This window comes from Diabrotica virgifera, chromosome 8, assembly GCF_917563875.1.
Source record: "Diabrotica virgifera virgifera chromosome 8, PGI_DIABVI_V3a".
Lineage (NCBI taxonomy): Eukaryota > Metazoa > Arthropoda > Insecta > Coleoptera > Chrysomelidae > Diabrotica > Diabrotica virgifera.
In genome coordinates this window covers 211547547-211574079 of record NC_065450.1, presented here as the reverse complement: position 1 = coordinate 211574079, position 26533 = coordinate 211547547, and the positions used below count along the sequence as shown (strand labels likewise).

General features: G+C 32.1%; 1 protein-coding gene across 1 annotated transcript in view; it reads left to right on the top strand.

Moving 5' to 3' along the window:
- Positions 1-572: 572 nt before the first annotated feature.
- Positions 573-26533, top strand: part of LOC114336160 (methylthioribose-1-phosphate isomerase) — a 41001-nt gene continuing 15040 nt past the window's right edge. Inside the window, exons 1-3 of the mRNA XM_028286489.2 lie at positions 573-1096; positions 9256-9491; positions 20017-20225. Of these exons, the coding sequence (XP_028142290.1) occupies positions 965-1096; positions 9256-9491; positions 20017-20225 (577 nt within the window). The 5' untranslated portion in view covers positions 573-964. The remainder of the gene's footprint in view (positions 1097-9255; positions 9492-20016; positions 20226-26533) is intronic.

Below are 26533 nucleotides of genomic sequence, written 5' to 3'. Positions count from 1 at the left end.
ACTTTACCAGGCCTATGTGAGGTCGGTGATGCTGTATGGAGTACCAGTATGGAGTTCAACGGCGGAAATCAATTGGAAGAAGCTGGAAGCCACAGAGACAGCATGCTACCGTAAGTACCGTATCATAGACGGGGCAGCACAACCATCCAAGAAAGGCTCCAGTACACACCACTGAGAGAGGTGGCCGTGAAAGAACTCAGTATTTCTTCCACCAGGCCACAAGAAGACTCCATAAAACAAAAAACATCCTCGAAAGAAATCATGCAGAGAGCATGTTTAGAGAAACTCACCGTCTGATCAGACGATAGCCAGATGGTTGCAAAACCGGTCAGGAAAGTAGGTACGAAAGCCACAAGTAGTACCTACAGAAGAAGACGTCTAGGCATCCAAGGAATGAAGAATATGGTATCCACAGCGCAAATATCTGAAATAGAATGAATTATAAATTGTATTATGGCAATATACGTTTTTATTATTTATTTATTTTATGTTTTATTACCAAAGGTGAAAAATCCACCTGCAATGTTATTTGCATAAACATCAGGCGTAAAAATCACACTGATTATCCGACTTTCGGTTGCGTAGTTAGTGAAAACGGTTATCGTAATCTCGTAATATAAAAAATGCACAGTAATTGAGTTATTTTTACTTATATTTGAATAAAAATATATATTTAAAGATGTATAAATTCAAATTACACCTGGAAGTATGTTCTTAATGTATTAATTAAAATAATCTGGCAATGGTAACACACGATTAAATTAAAACATACATTTCTCAGATTGCTGTCATTTTTGCCGGACGTAGAGCCAAAACTATTAATTAAACAATCTAATGTTTATTCCAATTAAGTAACCGATATCAACTTTTGTGCAGATAAGATGTAAATTATTTGTCTGTTTGCTTTTATCAAACCGCCAAAGAAATCATCTTCAACAGCGGTGATTTGATAAGTGAGGTTAAAATGACTCTGCGGGCGATTAAATATGATAATAATTCGCTAGAGATCTTGGACCAGCTGCTTTTACCAGCACAAACTAAGTATATTCAAGTTAAAGGTGTCGAGGATGGTTGGAAAGTTATAAATAAAATGCAGGTATGTATTTCACAACTTGTGCAATAAGTTAGGTTAGGTAACTTTATGCTCAGAACTTCTGTTAAAAGTAGTAGAAGTAAACCTTATTTATAACGTAAGAAATATTTTATTCAAGTGAGCGTGTTTATAAATATGTTCTGTTGATACTGCTAACAATGGCGCGAATTGTAACATTGAACAAACAAGCTAAAATAATGCCCTATTAATTTACATTTTGTTGATAAAGATTAGATTAGATCGATTCATTTAGACTCATATTCTTATACATGTCAACACATTACTCTGGTGTGGAATTATTTAACCTTTATACTATCTCCAAGTAAATGTTATATTCCTTGCCTATGGTTACAGACAGACTGGTAATCTTTCCTCTAGCTAGGCGATCTAATAAGCTATAATAGTGGTGCTGATTTTGGCTGTTTTGCGTTTTGTGTACCACCTCAAATAACGATATGTACCACCAGTGGTACATGTACCACAGATTGAGAGCCGCTGCTCTAGATATAGCGGACTACCCTTCTATAATCCCAAAGCCCCTTCAGCGCTATAACACAGGATACTATTATATATATTATTTTAATCATTAACAACAAAAAACCGTATCTAATAAACTGAATAACCAGAGACAGAGTTGAGTTAATGTCCCAAATGCTTAAAGAATCTTTAACCCTTAAACGCCCAACCTTTTTTAGGTTCCATGTACGCCCAAGGGTGGGTAAAAAATGTCCACCTCGAAAATAGCTAATATATTTATTGAGAGTTGTTGGAAATGGATTAAACTTAAGAATCTTATGCTTAATAAACACAGCATCTTCTAAAATATTAATATAAACAATTTACAAATCTTACGACAACATTACAATGTTCATCAAAATTAACATACCAGTAAAGGCCATTAATTCAGATTTGTCGATTTTCTCCACATTCTTCCTTTCAGCCTCCTCATTGGCAGATAATTATGTCGATAATGTAATTATACGTCGATAATTATATGGATTATGTTCCTACCAACGAGAAATTATACAGAAACCTTTAGTAACAAGTTTTACCAAGGTTGTACTTTTTATGCCTACACATATTTAACTCAAGATATTACTTTTATTTTCAAAAATATTGGTAAAACCAAATTAACATTCGATAAAGGGCTGTATTTTTAACAATAAATAATTTTTGAAAAATTTTTAAATACGTAATAATTATGTTACAAGGGAATACGCATTAGGTGGACATTTTTTACCCACCCTTGGGCGTTTAAGGGTTAAACAATTCAAAACAGTTTTGTGCTACACTTTACGAGAAACCTATCACACCTCTCGATGTGAAATTAAACATAATAATTTAAAGTCATGTCTAGATTTATTATCTATCATTATTTTTTTGAGTCGAAATATTTTCATAAATTATAAAATTATAATAAAACACTAATCAATGTATGGGTACTTAAAATGTTGACAGACAGTGCTTCAAATGTATAAGCAAGTGTTGTGACACTATATGTATTTTGCAAAGTAGAATAGGGAAAATGCAACGTCTATAGACATTTTGTCACATTACATCAATGGAAATTAGACGTCTATAAACCTTCTGTCCATCAATGTGTTAATTGAGATGATGGAAAATTACAAAATTAATGGGAGAATTTTTTAGGATGCTTGTTTAAATAAATGTGACTGACTGATCGAGAATGATCGATATTGTTGTAGTTTTTAGTACACTAAAAACTTAAAGTCTGTCGCACAGCCCTGCTTTTAGCTGTCTTGATATAATATTTTGGTTGAACTGGCAACGTTGCCCTGGAAATTAGAATGACACATTTGACAAGATCAACTTACACAAATTGAAAAATATGATTTTCGGTTATAAGAGTTGTATTAGTTTTTTATGACAAGAAGTGTACTTATTATGGATTACATTTATTTATTTATTTTCAATGCTTAAATTCAACCTCAAAATACATTTTTAAGGTTTATCGAAATAGCGCCACCATAAATGACTTGACGGAAACTCTATACACTGGAAGGGAGATAGGCATAAGGTAATATCAATAGCAACAATGCTTGGATGCCATTTGCTTGCCATCTTCCACTGACGCTGATGATGCTACTCTTGTATATTATTAACAAATGTTTACAAAAGGGCAATAACTAGTATAAAATGCAAGTAAATATTTTAAGATTGAATAAAACTTAGGGATTTTAAATGTAATTGAAAACAGTGGACATGTCGCATCAGTTATCACGAATCTATGAAGTTGGCAAGCAAACAATACAGCATATCAATAAATACAACATAAATCTACAAAATTTTGTATCTCATCTGACTCTTTTAAAAACACATCTGTTCAGAACACATCATTGGAAAGATTGACTTTTCTTCAACTTAATGAAGGTTTTTCCAAGCAAGTGATTTCTGCTGAAAGGATCGGAGAGCGTAACAATCTCTGGCCCAATGTGTGCTAAGCAAGCAGATTTTCACTAACACTTAAGAACCTTTCAAACTCATCCAAAAATGAGACTCAAGATTAAGAGAATGATGGGACGGTATCAATAAAAAGAGTAACTAATAAGGAGGATGAGGAAGTTACCAATACATATTATACTAGACTATTTTGAGCAAAGAGAACCTTCAAAGTCAAAGTCAAAATTTTATTTACGCATATAGCATTTACAGAGTTCGTAGGTATAAAACAACAATAATTATAAAAGTACAAAGGATAGTTATAAGTATAACCTATATAGTCTTACAAAGTTAAATCATTAGAATATACATACAAGTCAAAATATATTAAAAGATTACTATAACAATAACAAGATGTCATGACTAGATTTTTTTTCAATAATTATAAAAACACTGAAACATATATATAACAAAGGTTTGGAGGTAATAAATTTGAAATCAGATTACATATTTAATAAATAAGACACATTTTACCATAATAATTTTAATATTAATTTGATAGAAACTTTTTTATTTTACCACTAAATTTATTAAAACCATCATTAAATAAATCCAAATCACACTTTTGTAACATTTCATTTGTTAATTTGCTCATTCGACAAATAGGCGAGTTAATGCCGTAATTGGTTCTATGAAACTCAATGTTAAGTAGTTGGCTATTTCTGGAATTAATAGATGGAACACGCAGGCTAACAGCTGCCAGGAGATCTGGGTCATCAATAATATTATTTATGTCGTTTATTATTTATGTTATAACCTAACCTTCGGATCTTGTCGATATTTTGCACTTATAGGTACAGTGGAACCTCGTTAACTCGGATTAATCGGGACCGCGGCCAATCCAGGTTATCGAAAATTCGGGTTAGTCGGAGAAAATGGTAACAATTACTAAAATATGGTATGCTTACAGATAAACTCCGTTATAATTGGCACACAGACACTTGTAAACCACGTTCGCGTTCCACACATACAAAGCGTCGTCGAGAGTCTCATTTTTAGCTTTGCACCGATTGTCCAAACTGTCTTTTGTTATCATTTTGAAACAAAAACAGCATTTTTAAGTTTTATTGCCATTACGCAGACAAAAAATCACGCAAACACAAAATCTGAATAGATTTACGAAAGATTACAGAACGGAAGCGAACAATGTGACTTTACTACACACAATACCGTCTCAATCGCAACGAAGTTATGTTATTTAATAAGAGTGAAGACTAAGACCATTGTTTGAAAAATAATTTTTTAATAGTCTTTTCTAAACAATGCTAAGACAGTTTCAAGTAAATAAAGGATACTACAGATGCCTGTTGTTTTCGATAACACGACAATGAACGTTGTCTGCCATGAGTCATTTTTATTAAGGTATATTATGTAGTTCAAATTACACAAATACGCATTATCTCTCAAATTATATTATATTGCATACATTTTTATTGTTGTAATGTTTGTCTGATAAAAATCGGTCCAGGTTAGCCGGACTTCCGGGTTATCGGGGGCCGGCTTATCGGGGTTCCACTGTACTTACTCAGAATATGTGTGTTGCACAATTTACTAAAGCTGTGAAAGAAGTTTTTACCCTTTTGAAAGCGGAGCCAGGGAATTTGGCCTTAACTTCCAAAGATAAGACCAAGTGCACAGTAGTTACCAAAAATCAAAGCTTTTAAAGAATTTCAAAAAATTGCTCTGATAGATAGCTAAATCAAAGCTATATAAAACTATAATTTGCCTCATAACATATGGAAGTGAAACTTGGACAGTGAACCAGCATGAAACAACAAAATTATTATCATTAGATTATTTCAATGAGAGATTAGAGACAAGATAATAGGAGAATGGAGACCAAGACACAACCAGTAACTCCAAGCATCCTATGGTGATAAAAACATTGTACGATACATCTAGACAAATCATATACAGGGTGTAACAAAAATACAGGTCATAAATTTAATCACATATTCTGGGACCAAAAATAGTTCGATTGAACCTAACTTAGCGTAGTACAAATGTGCACATAAAAAAACTTACATCCCTTTGAAGTTACAAAAAGATAATCGATTTTTTCCAATATATCGAAAACTATTAGAGATTTTGTATCGAAAATGGACATGTGGTATTCTTATGGCAGTAGTATCTTAAGAAAAAATTATAGTGAAATTTGGACACACCATAAAAATTTTATGGGGGTTTTGTTTCTTTAAACCTCCCCCAAACTTTTGTGTATGTTTTAATTTAATTATTATTGTAGTACCATTAGTTAAACACAATATTTTAAAAACTTTTTTGCCTCTCAGTACTTTTTCGAAAAATCAGTTTATATCGAGATATTTTGAATATTTGTCAAATCCACCACATATTTGAGTATGGTTAAGTACGATTACAGAGACTTGGTAATAATATGAACATTTATTTATGATTTACATTTTTAGGTATATTTTGAACCATATTAAAAAAGAAGTCACATCTCGATAAAAGATGCCTTATAAAAAAATACAAAGATGCAAAAAAGTTTTAAAAATACTGTGTTTAACTAATGGTATCGCAGTAATAGTTTAATTGGAACACACAAACATTTGGGGGGTTTAAAGGAACAAAACCCCCATAAAATTTTTATGTGAACATATTAAAAAAGAAGCTGCAACTCGATAAAAACTGCCTTATCGAAAAAAGACTAGGAGACAAAAAAGTTTTAAAAACATTTAATGCAACTAATGGTACCACAAACATAATTTAATTGGAACGTACACAAAAGTTTGGGGGGTTTAAGGGAACAAAACACCCATAAAATTTTTATGGGGTGCACAAATTTCACTATAATTTTCCTTTAAGATGTTCCTGCTATAATAATACCACATGTCCATTTTCAATAAAACATCTCTAATAGTTTTCGATATATTTGAAAAAATCGATTTTCATTTTGTAAGTTCAAAGGGCTGTAAATTTTTTTATGTGCATATTTGTACTAAGGTAAGTTAGGTTCATTTGAACTATTTTTGGTCCCAGAATATGTGACTTAATTTATGACCTGTATTTTTGTTACACCCTGTGTAGTGGAGTCAATGAAGGTGGATATGAGCTATTACCTCCGATTTCGTTGAACCTCCATCGATTTGCATAAAAATTGGTGAGTGGTTAGAGGATATCTCAAGGAACAAAGGTGACATGGTGCCAACTTGCGCTTTTACCCTGGGGGTGGATGCCACCCCTTCTCGGGGGTGAAAATTATTTTATTAAAAATAACCCCATAATTCGATAGAGGGACAAATTTCAGGCAAAATTTGTTATATAAAGTTATTAAAATAAATCAAAACTTTTTGAGTTATTAAAGATCAAAGATTTTAATTTTTCTTGAAAAAAATGCATGTTTTTAACCAATTTTTCATCAATAACTCAAAAAGTGTAAGTTTTTACAAAAAAGTTATTATTATCAAAATTGAAGCTAATAAAAAATGAAATAAACCCCTTACCACAAAAACCTTTTATTGTTAACTAAAAGTGAGTTATAGGTAATTGAATGTATATTTTTTCGGCGAGTAAAAAACTCTTAAGTATTCAAGCTGAAATAACGGGAAACTGATGCATTTTATAACATAAACTTATTAAACATTTGTCAAAGTACTTAAAAATATCTATTAAATGAGCCCCGAACAGGTTGATAGCGTTAAAATTTATGCTCCAAAATTTTTTCAAAATTTATCTTTTAAAATTTTTTCCATAAAATGTTATTGTTTTTTTTTAATAACTCCGTTCGTGTTTACGGTATCAGGTTCATCTAAAAACTTTTTGAAAGTTAATTCCAAGTGCTATTTAAGCACGTTAAACCTAATCTTTTAAACCCCTTACTTCTTTAAAAATAAAAGGTTAAATGACCCCGGTTGCATGGTTCCCACAGCAAAATTTAAGATTTAAACGTTTCTATCGGGGTTATTTTTTACCCTATAGAAATAGTAAAACAAGTAAAATATTTGGCACAGAAAAAACTAAAATTTGGTTATATATAATTTTTTACGTATATTAAGTATTTTGGAGTTATTATCAAAAGAATATGAGCCTACAATGATTTTAAAAATTATGATTTTTTTAAATTATATCTTTTTTTCAAAAATAGGCATTCTAAACCAGTCAAAATTATCGAACACATTACTTATGCTAATATAAAGAAGTTCTTGTAAGAATTACTATAAATTTTAATTTTTGTGGAAATGGCGTATGTTTTATTTTTCACTTTTTCCTAAAAAATTCGAAACGGTTCTTTTATTTTCATTATAACTTGCTTAATTTTGACGCTATTACCTTGTTCTGAAGCTGATTTGATAGGTACTCCGAAGTACTTTGGCAAATGTTTAGCAGGAATATTTTATACATTGCATCGTTTTCCCGTTATTTAAGCTTGAATACTTAGATTTGAGTACTCGTCGAAAAAATACACATTCAATTGCCAATAACTCACTTTGAACTAACATTAGTTTAGTTCTTTAGTGAGGAATGTATTCAATTTTTTATTTTCTTTAATTTCAGTAATTATAACTTTTTTGTAAAATCTTATAGTTTTTGATTTATACGTGAAAAACCGATTTAAAACATGCATTTTTTACGAAAAAATAAAATCTTTGGTCTTTAATAACTCAAAAAGTGTTGATTTATTTTAATAACTTTATATAACAAATTTTGCTTATAATTTGTCCCTCTATCGACTTATGGTATTATTTTTAATAAAATAATTTTCACCCCCGAGAGGGGGTGGCATCCACCCCCAGGGTAAAAGCGCAAGATGTCATCATGTCACCTTTGTTCCTTGAGGTATCCTCTAATTACTCACCAATTTTCATGTAAATCGATGTAGGTTCAACGAGATCGGAGGTGAAAACCTTCAGTGACTGCACTAATAAGAGGGGTAGGACATACTGAGAGAGGATGATGAAAAACTACTAAATACAATCTTCTGGGAAATGCCCGATGTCAGAAGATCAGTTGCTGACAAGGAAAAAGATGGAAGGATGCTGTAACAAGCAATCTACGTAAGATAGGAATGCAACAAATGGGAATTAGAAACAAATGGTTCTAGAGCCAAGAAAGAAGAAGTGCCGCTATGGAAATGTTGATTTTAAAAAATTCATTTATTCTACTTTATTGTATGCTACCCTTGAACAACCCTTATATTTTTTATTTTCAAACAGCCATTTGGCCTAGATTGACAGTTTATCTCCATCTTTTATGACCTTTGATGTTCGTTTTCCAATTTTGACAACCTTTTTCTTTAAGATCGTTTCCTGCTTCATTCAAACGTCTTTCACTTGGTCCACACACTTTTCTCTTTTCATCCATCTTGGTTTTATCAGTATTTTAGAATGTTGAATTGTGGCGTTTCAACGTTGGTCTTTTTGTCTAACAGTGTTGCCTGCGATGCTGCATTTAAGTTTGGCAACTTTTGTTGTTATGTCCTCGACTTTTGTTTTTGATATTACCCAGTCATTTCTTTTTATCTGACAGTCGTATACCTAGCATTGCTCTTTCCATTTCTGTTGTGGATAGTTTATTCTAATTAACCATGTTAATTATACTGCTTTGACTACTTTGGGTTATCATAGACTTGTTAAATAAACTTATTATCTTGGCGTTGGATCTTGTTTCAGTAAGTCTCTTCCAATCTATACATTTAAAGTCTTCCAGTGTATCCATTCTACATAACATTGGTTATTCTGCAGGTACGAGGAGCACCTGCCATAGCTATAGTAGGATGTTTAAGTTTAGCAGTTGAATTGCACAGTGAAAAATATGATTCCAAGAAGCAGATGAGACAGGAGATCGAGGGGAAACTCAACTATTTAGTGTCTTCCAGACCGACTGCTGTTAACATGAAGATTGCTGCTGAAGATCTGATAGATTTGGCCAACCAGCTGTGCAATGATGAAAAAGTTGATGTTCAGGAGATGAAAGCAAAGTGAGTATCATTCATTTGTTTTTGTTTATTTTTTTTTAATTAATCAAAAGAAAGTTTTCCTTGTGATATGTTCGATAATATCTGGAGTGGAAGACACTATTGAACGTATTACAAGGCAAAAATGCCTTGGGTGGGACATCTTACAAGAGTGAAAGATGATTTTAAACAGTTGGTAACCCCAACTGTTTAAAATCAATGTAAGGGTTTTTACCCGTACATTTTGGTGGCTTAAAGCATGTAAACCTGTGCTAACACTGATGATGGAATATTGATTCCGAAAACGTTTTGTGATACAGCCCTTTTTAGGGATTTTAAATACATATACCTTTTACAAAATAAGGTTTTTATATATTATATTATTAATATTATAAGACTAACATCTTTTTTATCCATAACGATTTCTATATTCAGGTACTACCTATGTTTTGAAACATTCTACATTAGACCAGGGCGGATCTGTTTTGAGGTGGATGTAAGAGGTGGCATTCGGATTTTTGCAGATAAAGCTGGGTGACAACTTCAATAATTATAATTGACTTATGCTCCTTTTCAAATATGACCGGAACATTAATAAAAAAATTAAAATATTTAAAAATTTCGAAAAGCCCCGAATTTTTTCTACTATCTTTGCTTATAACTCAAACGATTTATTTTGGAACAAAGTCGTACAGAAATAAAATAAAGAAAAGAATGTGTGTGTACTTTGTACGTACGTAAGAAGTGATACATCTATTATATGATTATAAACGAAATTAATATACTTTTTATTTATATTTTATTTAAATATTAAATTAATTTATACTTACTACTTCTCAAACATTTTTATTAAAACAGTGCCAAAAATTAAAATAATAAAAAAATAAAACACACACAAACACATTAAAAATGCCACAAACGATTTCTGAACATTAATTGTCGGGAAAAATTTTAACTAAATACGTATTTTCTGAAAATAAAATTATATAATAAATATACTTACAATCATGTATGTATACACCGTTTATAGGCGTCAACGCCCTTCCGGTAGGGATCTATGGAGGAGTGTCACCGAGCCGCAAGCCCTTATTGCTGTACTGCTCCTCCATAGGCCGATCAGACACCAGCTTATTCCAGACCAAGTCGTAGATTCTTTTTAGAATTTTAGACTACGACGTCAGCCTTTTTATTTTTCTATTCACCGGGCTGGGGCACGAACCTCGATCGTCTCGACCGCATATCCACTATAGATTGTCAATCGTGCGCCTCAGTCCGCTTGGCTAATCTGATCGACTACTTACAATCATAAAATGTATAAAAAAAAAATAAAAAATAAAAGTTTCTATTGGGATTCGAACCAACTTACCACGCGGCTGGTATTTGCGTTGTATTGGGATTCACTCGCATTAAAACTTCGCCACAGAGACAGCTTGTCATTATGTGCGAAGATCGTCTAACTAAACAGATTAACCTTTTGACATTTTTAACTTATGTAAATCAAATTATTTTGATTTTGAATTGAAATGATTTAGAATTGAAAAAATACAACAAAACATAGAGTAAGAAAACAATATATTAGGTGAATATTGATAGACATTTTGATGGTTATCAAATTATGTAAATAAAAGTATTACATACTACTTATGTATTTTGGTAGGTTCAAGGTAGGTATCGGAGCCCGTATAACGACTAATAAATTTCGCAATCACTTGCGTCGTGCAAAGTGGCTATGTTCAAATATCATAACAAAATTTGATCAACTATTTATAAAACACTTACCAGTGAAAGATTCTTTAGCTTTGAATAAGCGAGATCTGCGGCAGGCATACTAGTCACAGTTTGATGAGCTTTCACATTGGCATGCAACAATCATCTCTTCTATGTAAATAAGTCCAAAAATATAATATGAAAACTATTTAAAAAGGCAGTATAACCATTAACTAACTTTTTGTTTGTTGTTTCTCTTCCTACAAATTTTAAATCGCAACAAGCATACATTATAACCAAACCACAGTCCCACAGCTGCCATATTGGATAATTTTTGTCATGTCATTTGAACATCCAATCAGAACAAAGTTATAATGCGCATGCGCCCGGTCGCTAGGTTTTACCATATAAAATTTCACCGTCATTACGCCCGTAAAGAAGTATAACTTCAATAATTAAATTTTGTATGATATACAACTGGTTAAAAATGTCTTAAATTATTGCCATTTCTGCAAAATAGCAATAAATACAAAATGAGGGGGCAAAATAAGCCTGTTTTTGTTAAATGTTTTTCAACCACTTTGGTTGCAATTAGAACCTTCGTAATCCGCTTAAAAAATTCTTATAACATACTTAAACCGTCCACCAGATTTTATTAAAATCGACCTAATAGATTTTGCATAATAATTTTGCAATCTAAATTTTTTTTAAAGTTTAAATTTTTTAAAATCTTTCTGAACAAAAAGTAGAGAATTTAAAAGGTTGCTAATAACATATAAACAGGCGCTCTATCTATCTAATACACCTTACAGAATTAAAATCGGATTATTTAAGCAGCCTCAACAATGTTTCAAAGTTATAAACAATTTTTTGGCTTATAAACAAATTAGTTTTGTCGCCAGGGGGGTGCAACGGCCTGCTTTATTTAGATGGACTTACCCAAGCCTTTTTTATGTATTTTGACCAGTGGAACACGAATTTTTTGGGTAACAGTTGATCCAAATGTCGATAAGATTGTTATAAACAAAGAACTTGAAGAATTACATAACAGCGATTTTTCGTAAAACAAAACATTTTTTTGTATTTCTTGAGTAATTCTAAGCAAAAAATGTTCTTACAAGTTTTTTTGTAGGATGCATAGTTTTCGAGATAAACGCGGTTGAACTTTAAAAAAATCGAAAAATTGTAATTTTTGAACCCGAATAACTTTTGATTAAAAAATAAAATAGTAATTCTGCTTACAGCATTTGAAAGCTTAAGTCAAATTATACCGGTTTTGATTATCTGCATTGATAAAAATAAATTTTTTATTGTTTAACAAAGCTACTTGTTTATAAGCCAAAAAACTGTTTATAATTTTAAGACATTGCTGAGGCCGCTGAAATAATCCGATTTTAATTCTGTAAAGTGTATTATAGTCGGAGAGATAAAAACGGATTTTGTGCGTGATAAGTAATATGGAGAAACTATACGGGGATATGTTGAATTAGTTGTGTACATGACTTTCACCAACGGCCGGAAACCAGAGTTGGGGCCGAGGGTAGTTATAAGGGGTCAAAGTCGCGGATTTTATTATTTTTTTTATGACGCTTATGATCGAGATAGTGCACCAAAATTTGGGATAAGTAGGTCATGACGTAACTAAATAAAATCTCTAGGGGCGGAACGCTGCGTGGTCGACAAAGGGGTGGGGGTAGGGGTGAATATAAAAAATATAAAGGGTTTTTTGCGACGTTCGTGATTGAGATAGTAGACCAAAATTTGGGAATAAGTAGATCATGACATTACTAAGTAAAATCGCCAGAACCGGAAACCAGAGTTGGGGATGAGGGTAGTTATAAGGGGTCAAAGTCGCCGTTTTTATTATTTTTTTTTGTGACGCTCATGATAGAGAGACTGCACCAAAATTTGGGAATAAGTAGGTCATGACGTAACTAAGTAAAATCTCCAGGAGTGGCACTCTGCGTGGCCGACAAAGGGGTGGGGCAGGGGTGAATACAACAAATATAAGGGGTTTTTTTGCGACGTTCGTGATTGACAGAGTGCACCAAAATTTGGGAATAAGTAGACCATGACATAACTAAGTAAAATCCTCAGAGCCGGAAACCAGAGTTGGGCATGAGGGTAGTTATAAGGGGTCAAATTCTCCGTTTTTATTATTTTTTTTTGTGACGCTCATGATCGAGATAGTGCACCAAAATTTGGGAATAAGTAGGTCATGAGGTAACTAAGTACAATCTCCAGGGGTGGAACGCTGCGTGGCCGATAAAGGGGTGGGGGTAGGTGTGAATATAAAAAATATAAGGGGTTTTTTGCGACGTGCTAGATTGAGATAGTGCACCAAAATTTGGGAATAAGTAGACCATGACTTAGCTAAGTAAAATCCTTAGAACCGGAAACCAGAGTTGGGGATGAGGGTAGTTTTAAGGGGTCAAAGTCGCAGTGTGTATTATTTTTTTGTGACCCGGCACAACATTTGTCCCCCACGCAGCGTTCCGCCCCTGGAGATTTTACTTAGTAATGTCATGATCTACTTATTCCCAAATTTTGGTACACTATCTCGATCACGAACAGCAAAAAAACCCCCATATATCCCCATATATTTTTATACTCACCCCTGCCTACCACCCCTTTGTACCCCAAGCAGCGTTCCTCCCCTGAAGATTTTACTTAGTTACGTCATAACCTACTTACTCCCAAATTTTGGTGCACTATCTCCATCATGATCGCCACAAAAAAAAATAATAAAAACCGCGACTTTTGCCCCTTATAACTACCCTCGTCCGCCACTCTGGCTTCCGCCTCTGGGGATATTACTTAGTTATGTCATGGTCTACCTATTTCCAAATTTTGGTGCACTATCTCAATCACGAACGTCGCAAAAAACCCCTTACATTTTTTTATATTCGCCCCTGCCCCACCCCTTTGTCGATCACGCAGCGTTCCACTCCTGGAGATTTTACTTAGTTACATCATGACCTACTTATTCCCAAATTTTGGCGCGCTATCTCGATCATGAGCGTCACAAAAAAAATAATTAAAAACGGAATTTTGACCCCTTCCTTCCCCACTCTGGTTTCCGGCTCTGGGGATTTTAATTATTTATGTCATGGTCTACTTATAACCAAATTTTGGTGCACTATCTCAATCACTAACGTCGCAAAAACCCGTTATATTTTTTATATTCAGCCCTACCCCCACCCCTTTGTCGGCCACGCAGCGTTGAGCCCCTAGAGATTTTACTTAGGTACGTCATGACCTACTTATTCCCAAATTTTGGTTTATAATATAAAGAGGCGCTCTACCTATCTAATAGTCTAAGAGCGGGGAGCGGATTTTGTGCGTGATAAGTAATATGGAAAAACTATACGGGGATATGTTGAATTAGTTGTGTACATGACTTTCACCAACGGCCGGAAACCAGAGTTGGGGCCGAGGGTAGTTATAAGGGGTCAAAGTCGCCGATTTTATTATTTTTTTATGACGCTCATGATCGAGATAGTGCACCAAAATTTGGGAATAAGTAGGTCATGACGTACCTAACAACAAAAACTTTCTAAACAAAAAGTAGACCATTTAGAAATTGGCTAATTTTTTTACATATTATGTAAAAAAATTAGCCAATTTCTAAATGGTCTACTTTTTGTTTAGAAAGTTTTTAAAACATTTTTAACTTAAAAAAAATAGATTGCAAATTTATTATGCAAAATCTATTAGGTCGATTTTAATGAAATTTGGCAGACGGCTTAAGTAAGCTATAATAATTTTTTGAGCGAATTACTAAGGTTCTAAGTGCCACCGAAGTGGTTAAAAAACTTTGAATAACAACAGGCTTATTTTGCCCCCTATTTTGTATTTATTGCTATATTGCAGAAAGGGTAATACTTTAAGACATTTTTAAGCAGTCGTATATCATACAAAATTTAATTATCTTTATTTTATTTCTGTACGACTTTGTTCCAAAACGAATCGTTTTAAAGTTATAAGTAAAGAAAGTAGAAAAAAATCGATGTTTTTCGAAATTTTTAAATATTTTAATTTTTTTATTAATGTTCCGGGCATATTTGAGAAGGGGCATAAATCAATTATTATTGTAAAAGCTTGTGCTTATACAGAGAGCATGTAAAGGTTGGAATAAATTCATTTTCTCTAGAATGGACAACTTTGGAAAAAATCCCGAAACAGGTCGATTTTTATTTTTAAATTACGACTTTTTGGCATATATATCATACTAGTGACATCACCCATTTGGGCGTGATGACGTCATCGATAATTTTTTTAAATAAGAATAGGGGTCGTGTTATAGCCCATTTGAAAGGTAATTCAATTTTCTATTCAGTAATATAAACATTAACATAAATATTTATAAAAAATTTTTTTTTTAATTAAATTTATTGGCCTAAAAAAAGAATCTGTGTAATGTATTTAATTCAAAATACATTTTACTGCTATCATAAAACAGGAAAAAATGTTTATTTGACAAATAAATATTGTTTTTTGCAAATTCAATATTAAAGCAGCCACCCACCTGCCTCTTGACAATTTGAGCATTTAATTTAAGCGAAAGGCAATGATTTTTTTTTCAAATAAACATTTTTTGCTATTTTCTGAGAACAGTAAAATGTTTTTTGAATTAAATAAATTACACATACATATTCTTCTTTTTATGTCAATAAATTTAATTCAAACAAATTTTTTTTGACACTGTGTATAAATAATGATGTTAATGTTAATATTACTGAATAGATAATTAAATTACCTTTCAAATGAGCTATCACACGACCCCTATTCTCATTTAAAAAAATCATCGATGACGTCATCACGCCCAAATGGGTGACGTCACTAGTATGATATATATACCAAAAAGTCGTAATTTAAAAATAAAAATTGACCTGTTTCGGGATTTTTTTCCAAAATCGTCCATTTTTGAGAAAATGAATTTATTCCAACCTTTACGTGCTCACTGTATATTGTAAAACCCGGAGATACGGGATGCAGCCAGAAAGCAGTTTCTTAACGAAAAGTCTTGGATTTAAATTATTGTTTATTATTTTTATTTCAATTATTCTAATTGTATAAAAGTAGTAACCTTTGCATCTGGGGCTTTTCGTCTTCCTCCTATTACGAGAGATGTCGCTGTTTTGCGTCTCAAAAGGTGTATTCATTGCATCGCGATGTTTTCCCTTAGATAGGCAGGGTTTGTTGATTTTGTTTTAGAGTTGTGACTGCATAGCTCCACTGAGGATGCATAGATGCTGAAATAGCTATATGGAGATGGTGGTCCAACTCTGAACCAAATGAAAACAAAAACTGCCCTGATCTCAATTATTATTATTGAAGTTGTCACCTAACTTTATCTGCAAAAATCTGAATGCCACCTCTCACATCCAAAAATAGACGTTTTTTCACAGATTAGCCCTGGTCTATATTTGGCACAGACGTTGATGCAATTAATATATAATAATAATAAAAAAACGATTTGGCTCATATATAGGAGAGATATCTTAATTTTAATAAGCATTTTTAGAACGTGTTTCATATTACATATCTATAAATTGAATTGAATAAATTGTTGAATGAGTGCCTAAGACCAAAATAATTTTGTATTAGTGAATATAATTTTTGTTAACAATATGAAAATATCGACAAAATGGACCAAAGTTATGGCGTTTAAGCAAAATAAGCTTATAGCCTTAAGAACAAAAATAGTGGTCGCTGTTCATCCACTAGATCAGATGAGTCATTTAATTAACTTATATTACACAAGTTTGAGGAAGGTATCTCATGTCATTAATAAGCGAATTAGTCTAGTAAAATAAAATTACACTACATGTAAATCAAAATGTAAATTCGTACAGGTTGAAACTAATTTTATATCAAAGTTTAGGTGGGTACAAAAGGTATTTTCAAGAAAGTATCCAAATCATACAAGGGGATCATTGTTTAAATAATTAAAAAAGGGTCATTTTTGCAAAAAAATTACTTTTTTAACGGCTGAGGTCGTTCAATTACTAATGAAGGAGTATAGGATTGTTTTCTGCAAAGTTGAAGGATAAATCTTTCACATAAGACTTACTAAATTAAATTTGACCCCCTATTTATTTAAATAATTATACATAAAACTTTAAAAACAAATTTGCAAAAAATTATTTTTAGCGTTTTAAATAAGCACTATAAAATATCCTATTTTACAGGACAAATTGCGCTATGTTATCAGTATTAAGTAAAAAAAAATTGGTCCAAAAATATTTAATATTTTTTGAGATATTGAATATGAAATATTGTTGCCAAAGAAATATTCACCTGTATTAAATTTTATTATTTTTATTTTTATATATGTTTTCGATAAATGTATTGATAAATTCAAATTTCAATTAAACTTCCCCCTAAAATAGCATTTAAAAATTATTCAAATTTGTTTATAATTTGTTTTTTTAATAACGTCGCGGAGATTAAATATTTTGAAATGCCGTTTCGATAATTACGTTCCTGGGAATTTTTCACTAATTAACAAATTTTTTTGTCTTTTTTTCCTCTTCTTTTTTTTTCTTGGAGTTATATTACTACAGGCCCTTTTAGGGTTAAGTTTCATTAAGAATGTCGAATCTCTAAGTTGTAGATTCTAGACCTAAAAATATTAAGATTTAACTAAAATCACTTAAATAAAATGTGGCTACTTACTGAGTTACAGGGTGTTTTATTTAAAAATTTAAAAATTATTTTTACCAAGTACTTTCAAACTATTTGACGTATCCTTATCATACTTGGCAAAAAGTATGGGTACTATACAGTCTACTAAACTGCGATCAATAAATGTTGCTAGCTACTACCAGAGGCGTACGACAGGGGATAGATAAGGGTTGACCCTTCCCAAATTCTACGCCACTGAGGGAATTACTATTTTAGCGAAATTTTTAGATTCTCCAACACTTTCTATGTAAATAATATACTCTTTACTGGTAACGATTAAGTCATTAGTTTTCGAGATATTGGACGTTAAAAATGAAACGGCATATTTATTTTGATTCATCATTCATTCATTTTAAACTTCCAATATCTCTCAAACTGATGACCTAATCGATACCAATAAAGTTATTTACATATAAAGTATTGGAGAATGGAAAAATTTCGCTAAAATAGTAATTCACTCAGTGGCGTAGAATTTGGGAAGGGTCAATCATTCACTATCCCCTGTCGTACGCCTCTGGCACTAGCTAGAAACGTTTATTAATCACAATTTAGTAGGGTGTATAATAGCCACACTTTCTGGCAAGTATGATAAGGATACGTCAAATAGTTTTAAAGTACTTGGTAACAATAATTTTTAAATTTTTAAATAAAACACCCTGTAACTCAGCAAGTAGCCACATTTTATTCATGAGATTTTAGTTAAATCTTAATATTTTTAGGTCTAGAATCAACAACTCAGAGATTCGACAGTATTAATAAAATTTAACCCTAAAAGGGCCCGTAGTAATATAACTCCAAGAAAAAAAAAGAAGGAGAAAAACGACAGAAAAATTTTGTTAATTAGTAAAAAATTCCCAGGAACCCAATTATCGAAACGGCATTTCAAAATACTTAGTCCCCGCGACGTTATTAAAAAAACAAATTATAAACAAATTTGAATAATTTTCAAATGCCATTTTAGGGGGAAGTTTAATTGAAATTTGAATTTATCAATACAGTTATCGAAAACATACATAAAAATAAAAATAATGAGATCTTAAGCAGGTGAATATTTCTTTGGCAACAACCGCGTTTTTGGAATTGAAAATATAGTAACAGTTAATAAACAAATTCAACATCTCAAAAAATATTAAATATTTTTCGACAAATTTTTTTTTGCTTAATACTGGTAATAAAGCGCAACTTAGTCTGTAAAATAAAATATTTTATAGCGCTTTTAAAACGCTAAAAATATTTTTTTGCAAATTTGTTTTTAAAGTTTTACATACAATTATTTAAATAAATAGGGGGTCAAATTTAAATTAGTAAGTCCTATGTGAAAGATTTACCCTTCAACTTTGCAGAAAAAAATCCCATAGGCCTTCATTAATAAGTGAATTACCTCAGCTGTTAAAAATGTAATTTTTTTGCAAAAATGACCCCTTTTTAATTATTTAAACAATGATCCCCTTGTATGATTTGGATACTTTCTTGAAAATATCTTTTGTACCCACCTAAACTTTGATATAAAATTTGTTTTAACCTGTACGAATTTACATTTTGACTTTTTTTATTTTATTAGGCTAAATTTCTTGTCAGTTGAACGGAGGCGAGGGAATAAGACTGTCCAACACTAAAATTGGAACCTGGAATGTTCAGAGCATGTTTCGCCTAAGTAAGATGCACAATATTGTTCAAGGAATGGACAGGTTGATTATTGACATACTGGGTGTCAGTGAAGTCATGTGACACAACTCAGGCTGTTTCTCAACAGATAAAGCCACAATACAGTCGGAAAAATGAAAGAATACCCATGAACGATCACATCAATCACATATTATTCAGATTATTAATAATCTATCTCTCTGGTTTGTTATTTATAAAAAAAAAAACAGCAAATACAAAATATGTGATTGATGTGATCGTTCATGGGTATTCTTTCATTTTTCCGACTGTATATTATTCCGGTAGTGATGACAATCAACACGGTGTGGCAGTAGAAACATATCTACATAATAGAGCACTCGAAGGCGTTTTCCCCATCTCAGAAAGAATAATGGTATTAATGTTAATCACATTTCACGCCAAACTGAACTTGATAAAAATGTATGCTCCTACGGCGAGTAGGAAAAAATTTTTTTTTCTTTATCTCTTTTGTATTCTTATTTTTTAGGTTCACAAAGACTATTGAGGATATGTTAGCGAAGGACATAGCCGACAATACAGCTATAGGTGATTACGGTGCCAAAGATATTCTATCTAGAGTTAGTGGAGATAACCTCGTACGGATTTTGACTCACTGCAATACGGGGTCTTTAGCTACAGCTGGTTACGGTACTGCCCTAGGGGTTGTTCGGACCTTGCACAGCATGAAAAGACTAGGTAAGTACGATCTTTTATCTAAAATCTTTTTCGGTAGTGGAATCCATTTTAATCATACTTGCTGGCTTTTTTTTGAAGTTGTCTAAAAAACGGTACTGCCAAGTCATATTTCAACATTTTGTGTGGGCAGAATGGAGATTCGATAGTGTTAAAAGATACTGTAATGTTTATTTAAAGTCTGAAAAGGTACCACAACACTGAGGACAAAATGTCCTTGCTCAGAAAATATGATGGCTAGAGCAGAGGAGAGCTGCGTTGCCTGAGTCACATAGGAGAGGGGCTTAATAGACGGAGAGGCGCTCAAAAATCTCTTTGAATTTACTAAAGCTAAATTTTTCACAGTTGATTACTGTGATTGTGTAGAGAAACATACTGCGGTCGGTCAAGCGAAACGTAGAACAGGGGTTACTGAGAGGGTATCAAAGTTGCTTTCCTACGAAGATAATTAAATCCATCTACTAAGGCTAAAAATCAGTACACACATTCTAAATTGAATATAAATAAAAGTTATTATAGTCGGTCAGCTGAATGACGGGACAGAGCCGGTCGGTCGGCCCCAATGAATGTACAGGGTTATTCTCTATATTTTGACCCCCTTGTAAACTGCTTTATTTACAGAATTAGAAAAAAATGTAAAATACAAAAGTTATTCGATTTTTTAATTATGATTTTTTGACATAATATATATCGTACTAGTGAGGTCATCCATCTCTGGGCGTGATGACGTAATTGACTATTTTTTTAAATGAGAATATGGGTCGTGTGCTAGCTCATTTGAAAGGTTATTCAATTCTCTATACAGTACCATAAACATTAAGATCATTATTTATACAGGGTGTCAAAAATTTTTTTTGAATTATTAATTAAACAATTATTTAATTAAAAAGTTTTTTTGGACACCCTTTATAATTAATCATGTTAATGCTTATACAGTCGAACCCGCTTATTGGAATAGCCTTTGTGCTGAGCAAAAGTATTCCTATAACCGGGATATTCTATTAACCAATCATTGGTTGCTACTATAAATATTTCGGGACGTGAAATTTATATTCCTTAAACCGGGATATTTCTTTAAGAGGTATTCTAATAAGCGGGTTAGACTGTATTACTGAATAGGGAATTGAATAACCTTTCAAATGAGCTAGCACTCGACCCCTATTCTCATTAAAAAAAAATAGTCGATTACGTCATCACGCCCAAATGGATGATGTCACTAGTACGATATATATGTCAAAAAATCATAATTTAAAATCGAATAACTTTTGTATTTCACATTTTTTTCTAATTCGAGTTTACAGGGGGTCAAAATATAGTGAATAACCCTGTACATTCACTGGAGCCGACCGACCGGGTCTGTCCCGTCATACAGCTGACCGACTATAATAACTTATTTATATTTAAAAAATACCAAGTTTCTTGTGAAAGGTATATATTAAAATACCCTAAATAAGATTCACAATACAAAACGTTTTCGGATTAAGGAATCCATCATCAGTGTTTAAAAGCCAAAATTTGCATGCCTGAGCCACCAAAATGTATCGGGTAAAAACCCTTTAAATGTAAATAATAAGGATGTTTTACATATTTATATAAAATTCATTGGATGGTATAGATAAACCTGGATGTTACCCAGGGCAACACAGGACTCTCTCCACGTGGTTGGAACTTTTTTTGGAGAAAACCTCACATATTGGATTTCAATGGCCAACTCAATTGAACAACAACAGTTGGCCATTGAAATCCAATATGTGAGGTTTTCTCCAAAAAAAGTTCCAACCACGTGGAGAGAGTCCTGTGTTGCCCTGGGTAACATCCAGGTTTATCTATACCATCCAATGAATTTTATATAAATATGTAAAACATCCTTATTATTTACATTTAAAGGGTTTTTACCCGATACATTTTGGTGGCTCAGGCATGCAAATTTTGGCTTTTAAACACTGATGATGGATTCCTTAATCCGAAAACGTTTTGTATTGTGACCCTTATTTAGGGTATTTTAATATATACCTTTTACAAGAAACTTGGTATTTTTGTGATTTATGGTATACAGCCAGCTACAGGAAGTTTATTTTCCTCCTGGATTTTATTTATATTTAATTTAGGATGTGTGTACTGATTTTCAGCCTTAGTAAATGGATTTAAGTACCTTCGTAGGAAAGCAACTTTGATAACCTCTCAGTAACCCCTGTTCTACGTTTTGCTTCACCGACCGCAGTATGTTTCTCTACATAAACACAGTAATCAACTGTGAAAAATCTAGCTTTAGTAAATTCAAAGAGATTTTTCAGCGCTGCCTCTTGGACTATCTGTAAAGGCTCTCGAAAAAATCATAATTGGAAAAAACCGATTGATATTTAGGAAACTCTGAGCGTGAATAAACAATAGACAATAGTTATCGATCAATGTTTGGCATTGGTATTAGTGATAACGGCGATGACAAACAATATTTTTAAAACTGAATTTTTGTGGTTCATGGTTTTTATATCTAAAATTTAGTTAAATGATCGAAAAATGGGATTAGTGTTTCCAAACAAAACCGAAAAGTGTTGGGAAACAAACAATATGCCCAATGAGAAACAAAAAATACAGGGTGTAACGAAAATACAGGTCATAAATTTAACCACATATTCTGAGACCAAAAATAGTTTGATTTAACCTAACTCACCTTAGTACAAATGTGCATATAAAAAAAGTTACAACCTTTTGAAGTTACAAAATAAAAATCGATTTTTTCCAATATATCGAAAAGTATTAAATATTTTTTATTGAAAATGGACATATGGCATTCTTATGACAGTAGCATCTTAAGAAAAAATTATAGTGAAATTTGGACACCCTATAAAAATTTTATGGGGGTTTAGTTCCTTTAAACCCCCCCAAACTTTTGTGTACGTTCTTAGTACTTTTTCGTTTTTGGCTCTTAGTACTTTTTCGAAAAGTCAGTTTTTATCGAGATATTTTGAATATTTGTCAAATCCACCACATATTTGTATATGGTTAAGTACGATTATGGAGACTTGGTAATAATGAAAATTTATGTATGATTTACATTTTTAGGTATATTTTGAACCGTATTAAAAAAGAAGCCATATCTCGATAAAAACTGACTTTTCGAAAAAGTACTAAGAGCCAAAAAAGTTTTAAAAATATTGTGTTTACGTAATGGTACTACAATAATAATTTAAATGGAACGTACACAAAAGTTTGGGGGGGTTTAAAGGAACTAAACCCCCATAAAATTTTTATGTAAACATATTAAAAAAGAAGCTGCAACTCGATAAAAACTGCCTTATCGAAAAAATACTAAGAGCCAAAAAAGTTTTAAAAATATTGAATTTTACTAACGGTATCACAGTAATAATTTAAATGGAACGTACAGAAAAGTTTGGGGGGGTTTAAGGGAACAAAACCCCCATAAAATTTTTATGGGGTGCACAAATTTCACTATAATTTTTCTTTAAGATGCTCCTGCCATAAGAATGCCACATATCCATTTTCAATAAAAAATCTCTAATAGTTTTCGATTTATTCGAAAAAATCGATTTTCATTTTGTAACTTCAAAGGGCTATAACTTTTTTTATGTGCATATTTGTACTAAGGTAAGTTAGGTTCATTCAAACTATTTTTGGTCCCAGAATATGTGATTTAATTTATGACCTGTATTTTTGTTACACCCTGTATATGCCCTAACTTGCTTAGAAAGCTGACTGATTAGAACAGTTCTTCCAGTGGCGACGCGTGACTTTTTCTAAAGTGTTACCAAAACCAGATATTAAATATATACCAGATATATTATATATAATGTATTTTATAAATATTTTTATATATACAGTGTTCCCATACATCAAAGTTTGTCCGACTAGACACCGTGAATTTTCAGCTTGCTATTAATCAACTTTTTTTGGTACGCGCTATCCAGGTCTATTATAAAAATAGATGAAATACAGAAATAAAATTAAAAAATTAAAAATTTAAGAAATTATATAAAGTATCTACAAACTAAAAACATATTTGTTGTTTTTAGGTAAAATATGTATTATATCACCTTTATACTTTATTAAAAAATCCAAATTGTATAATTAGTATACTAATCAGTACATTAATTTGTCATTTTTAGCCTAAAATATTAAATAATTTTTATTTTATTGACTATACACTACAATGTACTGTGTAATCAATATTATTATATGTCATATATCTGTATAATAAGCATACATTATCTGTATAATAAGCAAGTACAGTTACAAGTTATAAACTAATAATTAATAATGCATATTATGCAATAATCGAATCCAAAGGGCCGGTACGGTTAACTAACCGGAGTTTAATCGAGAAAATACCGGCCCTAAGAATAACAGACTTCATAAATGGAATTATAATTATTACCTATAATTATAATAATAATTAAAATTGCATTTATTAAGTCTGATATTCTTACGGTCGGTATTTTCTGTTCCGATAGACACCGGCCCTACCTAGCGTTACCAAATTAAAATTTGGTAACACGAATACTAATCCACAGCGGCTTCAGAGCCATCGTGCCCGCAAAATTTTCAGAGACGATCCAGTCCTGACATGGTCCTGACCGATACAAAGATCTACCATCGTTGCCACTCACAGAAGTGGTAAATAACGGCGCGGCGCACGGTAAGGGCACAGTATATGGAACCTCTTTATACTGTGGTAAGGGCGTATTATAATAACGTGCAACCGCTTTTACATAAACTCGCTGATATTTTCGTGCGTCTAGTTGGCTATTTTACTGAATTAGGTAGATACTATTAACAAATATTTCTATTTTTAAAAAATATAAGTGGAATTATTTCATAGTAGTCATAAAATATTTATTTACAAATTTTAACTGTTACCAATGGTAACAATGGTTACATGGACGCTTCGCCAGTGCGTTCTTCTTACAGGTCCTTTTCGTATCGGATGTTGAACATAATTTGAATAAAGATGGAATATGTAATATGATAATTAAAGAAATACTGTTTTTGTATATGACTGAAAATGATACTAAAAGTAGCTTGATGAAGCTAAGTCCTCTAGAGACCTGACATCAAATTGCCTGAAAATGAAGTGATCGTAAAATATGGGGAGCGTTGGAGGGTATGAAAGGTCTGACAGAGTATGTGGTGATATTGGACCATGTAAGATGTGTGGTGTGTTACGTTATGATAGGAGAGTTTTCTAATCGATAAGCTATGAAATAAGACTAAGAAGGGGTTGACTGGAATGAGAATCAATTCTGAGAGATGTGGTGGTATATGCGATATGGGAACTTGATGGTCTGGATATGGATTCAGGCAATTTTATGTCAGGTCTCTAGAGGACTTGCTTTCATCAAGCTACTTTTAGTCTCATTTTCAGTCATATACAAAAAACAGTATTTCTTTAATTATCATATTACATATTCCATCTTTATTCAATTTATGTTGGGTAAACTTATATTTTACACTTCTAAGCAAATTATCAGTCATCAAGCAATTATCCTTCAATTAATACTCCTAGGGCCGGTACTTTATGCCTCGATTAACAGCCCGTTAGTTAACGGAGGTTTAATCGGGACTTCTTTAGGGTCTCTTGCGTTGTAATAAATGCAATTACAGTATTACAAGTATTATAATAATTAAAATAAGTATAATAATAATTATAATTGCATTAATTACAAGGCAAGAGACCCTAAAGAGGTCCCGATTAAACCTCCGTTAACTAACGGGCTGTTAATCGAGGCATAAAGTACCGGCCCTTAGAATTGTACACATATGTACACATTACATACAATTTTGTTTTCCTAGACGTTTGTACGTAAAAGGCCTTTTCCCATCATTTGTTTAAGTGTATTGATTTCATACGACTAACATAACAACTATTGGTATTGTTGACTGCATAACTTCTGGTAACGTAAACATTTTATTTTCCTATTTGATTACTTAATTAATGGATAATTTAAAAAAAAATTCATTTATTTTCGAATAACTTTAACTCCAACATATGTAAATCTGATATTGTCTTTTATCTCAAATATTAAAACAATCTTTAAACGTTGTGGCTGAAAGAACAATACAACTAGGTTACATTGACAATTCTTAACGTCATTCTGGGTTGCTCTTGAATTCAGTTGTCAGTTGGCCATTGAAATCCAATATGTGAGGTTTTAATTCTCCAAAAAAATTCCAACCACGTGGGAAGAGTCCTGTGTTGTCCTGGGTTATATCCAGGCATATCTGGAACATCATTTAACTATTATATAAATATGTAACATAACATAACTGTTCACATTTAAAGGGTTTTTACCCAA